General features: G+C 56.8%; 1 protein-coding gene across 1 annotated transcript; it reads left to right on the forward strand.

Annotated features, from left to right (window-relative positions):
• Positions 1-6,978: 6,978 nt before the first annotated feature.
• On the forward strand, positions 6,979-11,018 carry LOC140658912 (noggin-2-like). The gene has a single exon (XM_072877966.1). The coding sequence runs from the start codon at positions 8,125-8,127 to the stop codon at positions 8,761-8,763; it is 639 nt and encodes a 212-aa protein (XP_072734067.1). The 5' UTR covers positions 6,979-8,124; the 3' UTR covers positions 8,764-11,018.
• The last annotated feature ends 1,772 nt before the right edge of the window (positions 11,019-12,790 follow it).

Below are 12,790 nucleotides of genomic sequence, written 5' to 3' on the forward strand. Positions count from 1 at the left end.
GCAGTACATTAGCTGGCGCAGCAGCAATTCGACTTCTGTGGAGCTGAGTGCAGGTGATTGAACCGCTCAAGTACTCCCTCTGTGCCCCAGGGGGGTTGGCAGCCCTGTCCTGGCTGCGACCTGAGCAGGAGCTCCCTTGGGTCCCCTCCATCACACATCAGTTACAGCCACAACTTGGTGTCCCTGGGAACATCATCGCTGTGGTGATCGCTGTGATGCTCCCTTTGGCCTCAAGCTCACCATGGTGGGATATGGACTTGCACCCAGTCCATGAGAGCCTGGAGCACATTGGCTTGGGGAGGGGGCCTGAGGGCAGGCTGGGACTGCTGGGACCCAACCTGCCAGCGCCCTATGGGAAGGAGAGCTTGAGCCAGTGCTTGGGGCAGGCTAGAGGAGGCAGCAAAAGGAAAGTGCTGTGTCCTCCAGCAGCGTTTGCTGGGGGAGGGATGTTTGCAAGAAGAGATGCATGGGGAGTGGGCTGCGGATGAGCTGTAGCTGGATCTTTGGTCCAGCTGCAGTTGGAGGAGATTTCTTGTAGCTGTGTTGGGCAATGGCTGAGTGTACTGTCCCGAGCTGCAGCTTCTCCTGTTCATCTGCATGGCAAGAGTTCCCATTGCCGGCTGCCAGGTCTCCCTGCATTTCAGAGTGGCACAGGGTAAAAGGCAGGGCTTGTCAGAGCGGAAAGGAAGGAGTGGCAAATTTGGCAAAGTCTTGTTGTCACCAAGTTGGCCTGGGGCTGGTCATTTGGGTTTGGTTTATACTGGCAGCAATGCATTCTCCCTGGAGAGAAGCTTGGGAGTCCCTGAGCCAGAGCTGATCCCTGGCATGGCCACCCTTAGCGGTGAGCTGTGTCCCCGAGGCATGCTCTAGCCCTTTTATTCAGGACATTTTCAAAAAATAGCTGCCCTGAGCAGTTCTCTCTGCCTTGGACTCGTGTTGACGGTGACTGCCACGTACAACATGACGTGGCAGCATTGCTCTGTGTCAACACATGCGGTGACAGATGTATGCCAAGCGGGTAGAAATCTCAGAGCTCCATGTTGTTGTTTTTTAATGTTGGCAGCTGTCCAGGAATCATTCCTGGTGTCTCCGCCGAGGAGCGTTCCTGCGGGTCCCCTGGGAAAGGAGAGCTCGCCCTGGCGAGTTTTCGAGGACTCCATCCTGACATCCCAGCTTCTGCCAAGCCCCTGGGCTGTACAGTGGGAGCTTCAGGCTGGAGGGGGATCAGGAAGATCAAACTGCTCCACCGGAGACTTTCCTTCTGCAAATTCCCTCACTGGAGGGTGATATCTCCTGCCTATGAGCGCTGGGCCAAAATGACTGCTGCATGTGAATATTCACAGGGCAAATGACAACAAAACTGCTGATGGCTGCAGTGAAACAACACTCCTTCTGCCTTCCTGCATTGCCAACATCTGCCCAGAAGGAGCTGTGCAGAGGCCATCAGCCTAGTCAGTAAGGTCCATCAGGTGGTAAAAGTTATAGTCACTATGAATTGATTGAGACCAACTGACCATTTTGCCCAGTGCAGCCTTCTCCACCACCCTGGGCATCACCTGTCCCAGTTGTCTAGGTTTTAGGCAACAGCAAATTGGATGTAATCAACCCCAGGCTGTAAGGGAAGAGGGAGGAAAACCCCCGTTGGACTTCTTCACATGTAATGGCAACAGGGTAGGTTTTCTGAAGCATTTAGGACATCTGGCACTACTGGAAATGTGCCAGGATTTGGGAAGACTGTTAACTGGAACCAGTAGAGCAATTGCTGGGCTCTCAGGGACAGCAGGGAAACAGGGGGCTGGAGTCAGAGGTATCAGGTATGGGAGACCAAGGTGCATCCACAGTGCAAATGTTGAAGGACGAACTGTAAGGTACAGCTGCACAGAAAACAGGGAGATACAGGGCCAGGCGTATGGCAGGAAATCAGTTTGGATCGTAAATGGGTGAGGCAGTGAGGGGTGGGGCACAACACCATGGTGCCAAGAGGAAGAAAGTCACAAGGAGCTTGAAAAGCAGAAAAATACCTCATGATAAGGACAAAAAAGGATTCCAGGAAGCTCAGAATAGCAAAAACACCCTACTTGGTATAGAGAAAATGTGTTTCTGAGGCACAAGTAATCCCCTCCCTGGAGCTTCAGAGGTGTTTTTTCTTTCCCATCAGCTCTTTGGCACATCTGAACTTGGTGCAGGGTAAGTGCTGGGGCGGTGCTGAGCTCCCAGGAGCATGGCTATGAGGTTCCACCGGGGTGCTGCTAGCTCGGCTTCTCAGAGGAGATCTTTGCCAGATGCTCCTCTGTGGCCCCACTGGGAAGGGCAGCACTGGGCAGCCGAGGGGTTTTTGTCGGGGCTGGTGGCCCATAGCTGTGGAGGAGGGAGCTGGGGGTGAACAGGGCAGGTACAGATTTAAGCCCCTAAAGCAGAAGGTGGCTGGGGCCACCTTTCTTACCATCTCATTTCTCTCCCCATCCCATTCCTGATGGGATGGGAAGAGAAACTTGTGAGCTGGTGAATTACTTTGTTAATATTGGGCCTACTGAACTGCTTACAGCAATTAAACTTTAGTAGATCTGTGGTGAAAATGAGAAACACTCTGTGTGTTTGTGTGTCCCTGTGTCCCATTCATTTGACCTTTACGGTGACATTTTTGCCCCAGGGGAATCCGGCCGACTAGAGACACCTGAGTCCTGCGCCTGAGCTCCACTGCACAGAGGTGCATGCCTAGTCACAGCCAGCCCCAGGCGGCTGCGTGGGCTTTGCTGTCTCCCTCACCTTCACCAGGTTTTGGGGCCAGCCAGCTGCTCTCAGCCTCTGAATTCCTCCTGCTCACAGCAGACCGCAGGGAACCAGCGAGCCCGTGAGCTGCTGCGGGAGGCTGCTCCGTGGACCCCTGCCAACCACTTGCCGTGGCATACTTAGGGAACTGCTTCTTTAGACACACTGACGAGAGCAGGGTAATGTATTTCTACTGGAAAATAAACATATCTCTAATGAAAACCTGGTGCACCGTCGTTTAGTCCTTTTTTTTTTTTGTTCCTTAAGTGAAAATTAGGGCTTTTGTCTTATCAGACCCAAGCCTTTCCCCATACTTGCCATGCCAGCCCATCAGCATTACTTCTCAAGCATAAAGAGAGCCTGGAAAACTTAAACAAGCAAATAGAAAGCAACAGAAAAACCCAAAAGAGACAAAGGACGTTTAGCTGGGAGCTGGGTTTTCTCTTCTCTTCTCTTCTCTTCTCTTCTCTTCTCTTCTCTTCTCTTCTCTTCTCTTCTCTTCTCTTCTCTTCTCTTCTCTTCTCTTCTCTTCTCTTCTCTTCTCTTCTCTTCTCTTCTCTTCTCTTCTCTTCTCTTCTCTTCTCTTCTCTTCTCTTCTCTTCTCTTCTCTTCCCTTCCCTTCCCTTCCCTTCCCTTCCCTTCCCTTCCCTTCCCTTCCCTTCCCTTCCCTTCCCTTCCTTCCCTTCCCTTCCCTTCCCTTCCCTTCCCTTCCCTTCCCTTCCCTTCCCTTCCCTTCCCTTCCCTTCCCTTCCCTTCCCTTCCCTTCCCTTCCCTTCCCTTCCCTTCCCTTCCCTTCCTTCCTTCCCTTCCCTTCCCTTCCCTTCCCTTCCCTTCCCTTCCCTTCCCTTCCCTTCCCTTCCTTCCCTTCCCTTCCTTCCCTTCCCTCTCCCTCCCCCCTCCTCTCCCTCCCTCCTCCCCCTCCCCTCCCTCCCCTCCCCTCCTCTCCTCTCCTCTCCTCTCCTCTCCTCTCTTCTCCTCTCCTCTCCTCTCCTCTCCTCTCCTCTCCTCTCCTCTCCTCTCCTCTCCTCTCCTCTCCTCTCCTCTCCTCTCCTTCACTTTTTAGGTTTCCAAGCATGGGCTTCCTGCTCTCCTGGATTGGGCAGGAGGCTTTTTCATGGCTTAAGGTGTGGATTTGAAGCTTTTGTGTGTACAGCTGAAGGAATAGGAATGACTTTGTAACAAAGATAATTTTGTTCTGTATCTTTACCCCTGGCTTTGAGTTAAATTAGTGCTGCCTGAAACAAGCTAAAAGATAAAAAACCTTGTCAGTTGAATAACTGTGTTGCTAAGACAGTATCACTAATGTTTTGCTGCTACTAGGAATTTACTTGCTTGTGGAGCCTTCCAGTGAAAACAGCGTAGGCACCGCTTAATTTTCAAATGTGAAATAGAAATGCCCTTTTTCTTTTGTCACAAAATTTTTCCGGTCTTCTTTAGTTGGTGAAAGGATGCCAGAGAAGGGAAAGAAGCAAAAATAAGCAGTTTGCAACCATTTTAGTCTTCAGAAGGTCCCTTTAACATCATGTCTTTCTTCATACATGGAATTATTTTGATAAGGCTTTTCTGTATGTGATATGTACCCTTTCTAACTTTAAATCCTTTAATGAAGGGCTAGATTGTGAGTTGGGCTCTGTGCCCACAGAGAGCAGTAAGAGGGAATGTATATGAATGCATAGCACTGCTCAGCCTCTTAGTCCATGCACGCAGCCATAAATAGGATTTTGCCCCAGTGCCTCTGGTCCCAAAGAGAAGAGAATGGGAAAGGGCTGGAGAAGGAGCCTTTGGCTGGTGGACCCTGTGGGCAGAATTAAGCCTTAAATTTCCTGCCTAGGAGCTTGTCTTTATTCCCGCCGCCCCTTGAAAAGCTCAGAAGAACACCAAATGAAATGCTTCACATCGGCTAGCACAAGAGGACAGCGGTGGGCTGCCCACTAGAAAGGCTGGGAGGGTCTTCCAAGCCCCCTGCAGACCTTGGTGCCTCCCCCCCACTGCCCCTGGGACGTGCCAAACACTGTTTTCCAGGGAACTTGCCTCCGAAAGGGGAAACCTTCTCCAGTCCACCCTGGACAGCCTCTCCTCTCCCACAGGGGACCTGTCGAAGTGATGTGAGTGTGCCCAGAGCAAAGCCATCTTCTCCTGGCATGGGATGATTAAGAAGCATGTTTATAAAGTCCAGAAGACAGCTGAAGAAATTAAGTTACTTGAGTGCTTTGGGATCCTTCAGGATGAAAAATGCTGTATACATGTTGGATCTTATTATTACAATTACAGTCAGATGTTAATCTTCTCACCGGGATTTACTAAGGCAGCAGTGCCAACAGCAGTACATCTCGCTGAGTAATTGCCCCATTCCTGACTCTTGGGTGTCGCTGCCCTGAGCTGCTTCTCGTTACTGTGTTCGCTTTAATTCTGACACTGCTGAGAGACCCGTGTTTTCCCACCCAGCAACGAGCGAAGGCAGAGTGCGCATCTGCCTCCGCATCAAGGCTGACTTCGGCTCAAGCATCGCATGCATATTGGGGTCAGGAAATCGGTAATGAGAATGTTTTACTGATAGTACTCAGTATCAAGGGATAATGATACACATCTCTTTTGCAAATTGTTTTGAGAGCTAATGATAAAAGAGCTGGGGAACAGTATTGTTTCATGACTCTAATTGCAGAGTGTGTGTGACCAAAAGGAGTGAAGAAAAGCTCAGAGTTCTGCAAACCAAGCTGGGATCATGATAGCAGAAATACACAGCAAGGGAAGAAAGGCTGAATACATTTAAACTGTGCTCTTTAATCCTGCGCACTGTAAATAACCAGGACACACTGTGACCAGCTCCTGAGCCAGTGCACGGAAGCTTTGTCTCCCTGAAGTCCAGGGGATGCTCTGACTTTATGCAGACTCAGGGCTGGATCTCCGACCTCTCCATTTTGGGGCGTTTTGTTTTCTTTTTCTGTCTTAACCCAACATTTGGCATTTCTGGGATGACAAAGAGACAGAAACCTGGGGGAAATGCTCAGTTTGTTAGTTTGCTGAGGGAAGCCAGCTCCGCACATCCTCAGTGTGCACCAGTGGGGTGCTCCTGGCTGGCCTGCCGTTGCAGCCCTTCGCTTTGCTTGGTGGGTCATAAGCACATCACGGTGAGAAACTGGCCCAGTGATCTGCCTCATTCCCTCCGCGCCCTGCCTTGGCCCCAGTGGGTAGCTGGTTATCTCATGCCTTTGGGAGGGAGTGACTGGCATGGGCAGGAATGTTCTTACACACTGTCAGCCTGGAGGAACCAGCTGTGTGTCCAATTTCTGGACATGGTTCAAGTGTGAGCTCAGTGCCGAGCAATGTGGAGGTAAGGGAGGTGAGAAGGGTTTGGGTTTTCACTGTGTTGACACACACCAGGCTCCCACCCTCTGTGCCTCAAAGGTTGTGGGTCCAGCTCTCCGCCAAGAGATTTAGCCCCACACTGCTGAGATGGGGGTGAAGAAAGAGCCACTGATGTAACCTGGCTTGCTCTCACACCATGTCACGCTAAGGGATGCGGGGACACTTTCTCTTGGGTGAGAGCGATGATCCTGGAAGGCTGTAGCCTCCCTTGCCGTGATGCTGATGCTGGAGTGCATCCGGTGGTAACACTCCGGTGTGCTGCCCCAGGGGTCCTGCCCAGAGGGCCTGTTGGGATATGGTGCCCTACTCATCTTTTAGCTCTGCGTGAGCTGGAAGAGGGCTGTGAAGCTGGCGCGGGCTCTCGTGGAGAAGCAGACGTGGTGGGGCAGCAGAGTGGTGGTGGAAAGCAGAGGCAGAGTGAGGGCCCAGCTACCCGGGAGGTCAGTGCCGGTGCCCGGACCGCCCTGGGCCGGTGCAGACAGAGGTTGCCGAGGGCAGGAAAGGGGGGCTCCTTCTGGCTTGGGGGACAATGCCATGAACCCAGTGCGGTGCCCACCGCTGGGGCGATGGCCCCGCCGCCTCTCCGTGCGTGGCCCTGCAGCACCCGCGCCCCAGCCCGGGCCAGCGCCCCGCGACTCCCGCTCGCCCGGGGGCCGGCAGGTGGGACGCGCTGCGCGGCGCTGGCTGCTCCGGGGGCGGCGGCAGGACCCGGCGGCGGCGCGGGCGCGGCTGTCACTCAGCGCGCGGCGAAAGTGACAGCGGGGGCGGGGCGGCCGCGCGCCGGGCGCGTATTTAACTTGGGCGGCGAGCGGCGGCGCGGCAGTGCGCGGCGGGCGGGCGGGCGGCGGGGTGGGGGAGCGCGGCGCGGCCGAGCCGGACTGCACCGAACCGCGCCGAGCCGAGCCGAACCGCGCCGAGCCGAGCCGAGCCGAACCGCGCCGAGCCGAGCCGAGCCCCGCCGGGCTGGGCTGCGCCGCGCCGCGCCGCGCCGCACCGCGCCCAGCCGAGCCGGCAGCATAGGGCGCGGAGCGGGCGAGGCGCGGAGCCGCGGCTGGATGCGCTGAGCGCGGCGGGGCCGACCGGGCCCCCGGAGCAGCGGCAGCATGGGTCGCCGGGGCTGCTGAGCGGCGGCCGAGCCTGCCCCTGCCCGCCCCCGCCGAGGAGCCGCGCGGAGCGGCGGGCGCCGCCAGGGACCGCGCCGGGAGCCGGGGCGCGCCGCCTCGCCTCGCCTCGCCTCGCCTCGCCGCGCCGGTGCCGGGGACCGCCCCCCCGCGCCGAGGATGCCCCGGGGGGCCGCGGGCCGCCCCAGCCGCTCGCCATGAGGAGGAGCCCGGCCGGGCCGCGGGCGCTGCCGGCGCCGCCCGCCGCCGCCGCCGCCTGAGCCCCGCGCCCCGGCGGTGCCCGCTCAGGGGCCGCCCGAGTGGGCCGCGGCGCCGTGACCCTCCTCCCCGCCCCCTCGCCCGGCTCGCCCGGCTATAAAGGAGGGTTTTATTCTCGGGCTCCGGTCTCACGCCAAACCCTGTCACACCGTCTAGACAAGCTGTCGTGGGGCTCGGCCCAGCTGTCACCATGGCGATGGAGACGAGTCCGCTGTGAATTTTGGGGGGGGAGCGAGCGAGAGCGGCGGCGGAGGAGGAGGAGGAGGAGGAGGAGGAAGGCTCGGCCGCCGCCGTGCCCTGCCCTGCCCCGCCGCCGCCCGCGGGGGAGGCACGGACCCCCCGGCGCTCTCGGCCGCGGCTGGAGCCGGCCCGGCGGGGAGCCCCGGGGAGCCAGCGGCCGCGGGCGCGGAGCGAGCCTCAGATGCGTCTGTCACACAACCCCGGCCGAGCTATTTAAAGTAACGGGCCTCGCCGGACTTTTGTCTCTGCCTATTTATGAGTCCCCGGGAGCTGGCAGGCGCCGCCGGGCAGCGCTAGGAGCCGAGCCCGCAGCGCCAGCCCCGCGGGGAAGCCAGCGCCGAGCCGGGGCCGGCGGGGGCCCGCCCGGAGCATGACGGCGATCCGGGCGCTCCTGCTCTGCTCCTGCCTGGGGCTGCTGCGACCGGGGGCCGGGCAGCCCTTCCTGCGGCTGCGACCCTCGCCCAGCGACAACCTGCCCGTCAAAGACATCGTGGAGCACCCGGATCCCGAGTACGACCCCAAGGAGCAGGACCTGGACGAGAGGACTCTGAGGAAGAAGCTGGGCAGCCATTTCGACCCCGGTTTCATGGCCGTGGCCGTGCCGGGGCCGGCCAACGCCTCGGGCGCCGAGGCGGCGGCGGGGCGGGGGCGGGCGGCGCTGCCCGCCGAGCTGCGGCGGCTGGAGCTGGGTCCGCCCCAGGGACCGCGCCTCAAGGTGGGCAAGAAGGCGCGGCGGAAGGTGCTGCAGTGGCTCTGGGCGTACACCTACTGCCCCGTCCTCTACACCTGGAAGGACCTGGGCGTCCGCTTCTGGCCCCGCTACATCAAGGAGGGCAACTGCTTCGCCGAGAAGTCCTGCTCGCTGCCCGAGGGCATGTTCTGCAAGCCCGTCAAGTCGGTCACCAAGACCTTCCTGCGCTGGCACTGCCAGGGCTGGTCCAGCCAGAAGTACTGCACCTGGATCCCCGTGCAGTACCCGCTCATCTCCGAGTGCAAGTGCTCCTGTTAGCCTCCCTCGGCCCCTTGCACTGCCTTCTTTTGTCGTTTGGATGATTGGGGGGGGGTGGGTTTTTTTTCCCACCCCCCGAGCGCGGGGTGGGGGAGGAGGAACCGGGTTGGTTGGGGTTTTTTTGGACTTATTTTAATGTTATTTTATTTGAAAGGGGAAAAGCGAACCCAGGAACTGCAGGGCAGGCCAAAGGCACAGTAAAGCACTACAATCAGATGTCTATTTTTATACGTATATAGCCTTCTAACAAAAGGAAAATAAAAAACTAAAAAAAAAAAAAAAAGAAAAAAATTACCAGCCGTGTAAATAGAGAGATTTTAATGGAAAGGGGGGAAATCGCAGCTGTTTTTTTATTATTATAATTATTGTTATTATTATTATTTTAAAGACATAGGACCACATTTTAAATCCATCCCCACAGAACCTGAGCATTTCCCTGCTGAAGGGAAGGGCAGAAATTTCCTGTGAAGATGATTTTATCAAAAGGAAAAGGGGGGGGGGGGTGTTAAAAAAAAAGAAAGAACGGCAGCATCCCCGAAGACGGTTGTTTCTCTGTGCTGTATTTTTTTTTTGTCTTCTTCAGACCTTGTCACTGATGTTTGAACTAATTTGCCAAGCTCTCTAGGGTTTTTTTTAAAGTGTATAACGATTAATTAAGGAGGAAATTTTAAAGAAAAGTACAAATCTATGAAAGAGTGGAATCATTTTGTTGTGTGGGAATACATATAGTCATGTAGAGTTGTTAAAGGAAATTTTCTGTGTACAGTTTATTTATTTTTAACATTTGTGTATAGGAAAAAAAGCTAGAGATTATGCCAGAAACTATTGGAAATGTTTACTTGAATATTCCTTTAAAAACATATCAATGTAAATATGAGCTATCACTGATCAAAACATTTTTAGCAATAAACTCTATCTTTGAAGAAAAAAACCCATGCGGCACCCCAGCTCCCTGGGAGACCAGCGGAGACTCGAATTCTTGCTCGGCGCAGGTGATGAGTAAAGGGCTTTGGCTGGGCCACGCTGGTGTAAATCACGAGACACTTCGAAGGTTGGTAGAGCTCCGCCGGTTTACGCTTCTCCGGGATCCTGCTCTGGGTTTTCTTTGCATATATAACCTGTTGGGGAGACAAAAAGATGGGAGAGAAGTGGCTCGTAATGCATAAAAGAGCTGCGATGTCCCGGACAGGAGGTGTCATCTGAAGTCCTCGGGAGATTCCTGCTTCGTGTCGCCCATCCCGGGCTCCCGCGTGCTCTGTGGCTCTTGGATTCTGCTCTCCCGCTGGCAGAGGAAGCAGTCGAGGTTACCGCCCCGGCCACCAAAGCGCCTGACACAGCTCAGCAGCCCCGTGTGTGTCAGAACAAATGTTTTTTCCTGGCTGCCGCCACTAGCACAGGAGGGAAGGATGGAGACGAGCCCTGTGCCCAGCCCTGCTGCCGCGATGGAGCCCCAGGGCTGGCATCTCTCCCCCATGGCGTAGCCAGGTGTGTGCTGGGGTCAGGAGGAAGCGCTGATCCTGCAATGGCACTGCGTGCCCTCAGCTTTCTGCTCTCATGTGCCGGGGCCGGACGGGACCCCCTGCTCTCCCACTGGAGCTCATGGAGCCAGGGCAAGGGAGAGACGGGACAGCTCTGCACAGGCAGGCTGCCGGCAGCCGGGCTGTCTGGGGAGGAGCTCAGGACTGGTGAGTGGGGGCACTGGCAGTGCAAGCCCACTCCCGACGGAGATCTGTCTGTCTGTCTGTCATAGGGCTTGGAGTGCGGCCCTGACGGGCTGCCAGGCCATCCCCCTGCGTGCTCTGCGTGGGCTGCTGGTGCTGGAGGGGAAGGTCTGGCCGTTCCCTCCGGTGTCTGAAATGCGCCCGGCATCCCTGAGGAACAAACGGCTGCTGAAGGCCCTTGCCAGCGAGGAGCTGTGCTCCGCCAAGCTGTCTGCGGAGCAGCGGGGAGACCCCGTCCCGCTCCAGCTTGGCACGCAGCAGAGGAGAGCGGCATGACACTGAGCCCATGGGAAGGCGTCGGGACCCTCCGATGGGTCTGGCTCACATCCCTCCATCTTCCTCTGAGGGGACCGCGGTCCGGCAAGCCCCCCTGGAGCAGGCCTGCAGAACCTGGAGGTCACACATGGAGAGAGGCCAAAACAGGGAGAGGGCTTTTCTAACGGGCATGGTGGGGACGAGGTGAGAGGGACAGTGACATCCAGCAGCCGATGACCCCGCAGATCCCAGCGGCTGTCCGCTCAGCCCCGCGCGAGGAGGCAGGTTGGCCTTTCTGCACGTTCGTCAGCAAGGGACCAGGGAAGGGGGGGACGCAGAGGGCAGGGTGGAAAAGAGACCTCGGTGAAGGCAATGTGCAAAACATCAGGGGCATTTGGGAGAGGAAGGGGAAAGCTCATTTTGCAAGAGGAACAACATCTGTGGTGTGGGGGCTGAACATCTGTAGGAGGGAGCATGGGGGGAGGGCATTCTGGGAAAATATTTCTGACATAATCCCAACAGTATCTGGTGTGTTGGGATTTGGTTACAAATGGCCCTCTAACGTCTTTGTGCGTTTTGTTCTGCTGGTTCCAGGGGCACACAGAGACCCCTGCTTTGTGCTAACCTGGGAAATAAACCATTCGCTGGGCTCAATGGCTGAGTTCAGTTGCGCAGGGAAGGGGGGTGGGAACGGGGAAGGCGAGATTTGTGTGAACTCCAGCAAAAACCAGCCTAAAAGCCTCTGTGCCATGTGCTGGGGGGAGGAGGGGGGCTGCCTCCGTCTCTGGAGAGAACTCAGTGGTCCCGCTTGAGATGACGGCTTGTCTGGAAGCGAAAGCATGAGAGCCGAGAGCTGAGGTGCTCAGTGTGGGCAGGGGCCAGGGAGCACAGGGCGGCCCCGCGGGGTGTGTGCCAGCCCGCTGGGCCCTGCCTTGCCAACCTGCTGCAGCACTGGTGTGCGGTCACCTCGTGCTAATGCGCGGTCACCTCATGCCCAGGCACCTCCTGCTTGGCTGTCCCGGGAGGCGATGAGTCGGACGTGTGACGGCCGGGCTGTGGGCGTGATAGCTCGCCTCATCTGCTGAGCCTCAAAGGAGCGAAAGACAAAGGGGAACAAGCCTGGTTCTTTGGTGCGGTTATTTCATTGTCTCCCCAAGCTGCTTGTGATTAAGGGACAAGCTGAGGGGGGAAAAAGGGGCAGAACCAGCAGAACCCAAAGATGTGGTGGGTGCCAACTTCTGAAGACATGGGTCTTTCCCTCTGCGCTCTGGGGTGATGGCCTGGGAGATGGGCCCGGAGCACCAAGGGTGGGTGGCATCCTCTAGGTTGGGTCACGCTTGTCATCACGTTGGCAAGAGACGTGCACAGCTGTGGCCACACACTGACAGGCATGTGCACGTCTGCTCCTGGGCACCCAGCCGGTCCCTCCATCCACTCACTATTTGCAGGGAGACCGCGTCCATGCCCTGCGAAGCCACAGTGAGCCACACGCTTTGCAGTCTCCCTTCTCTGCACTCTCGGGGCTTAAGCAGAAGGTGGTTAGCAGGAGGATCAGTGGTTCAACCCCTTCTTCCTTCAGGCAGGGCAGAGCGGACATGGCGGAGGAGGCTCCATGGGACCTGACAGCTGCCCCACGTGCTGCAGGCACATGTCCACTGGTGCGACAAGGAAGCAAACGCAGCTTTCCTTTCCACAGCCAGCGCTGTCCAGAGCTTGCCTGCTCCGACACCACGTGCTGTGCTGGGGCAGCTCCCTTGGCTGGATCACATCCGGATCTCTTCCTTGTGGTCCCTACAAAACCCAGCTTGGAGCAGAGAGCCCCTCGCTCGGGTCCGCAGAGGTCTCCATCTCTTCCTTCTGCATGTCAAGGCCCTTCTGTCACCTGGCGAATTGCTCTCCCATGCACGAACCCCAGATTTAGATGATCCTGTTTGTCTTGGGAGAGAGCGTGAGCTCAGGACGGCTTCTGACATATGACTCAGTGGCACTTTCCCATTTGCCTTGCACATCCTGGTTTGGCTTTGACACCAGCAGCAGGTTAACCCTTTTGT

This window comes from Ciconia boyciana, chromosome 13, assembly GCF_034638445.1.
Source record: "Ciconia boyciana chromosome 13, ASM3463844v1, whole genome shotgun sequence".
Lineage (NCBI taxonomy): Eukaryota > Metazoa > Chordata > Aves > Ciconiiformes > Ciconiidae > Ciconia > Ciconia boyciana.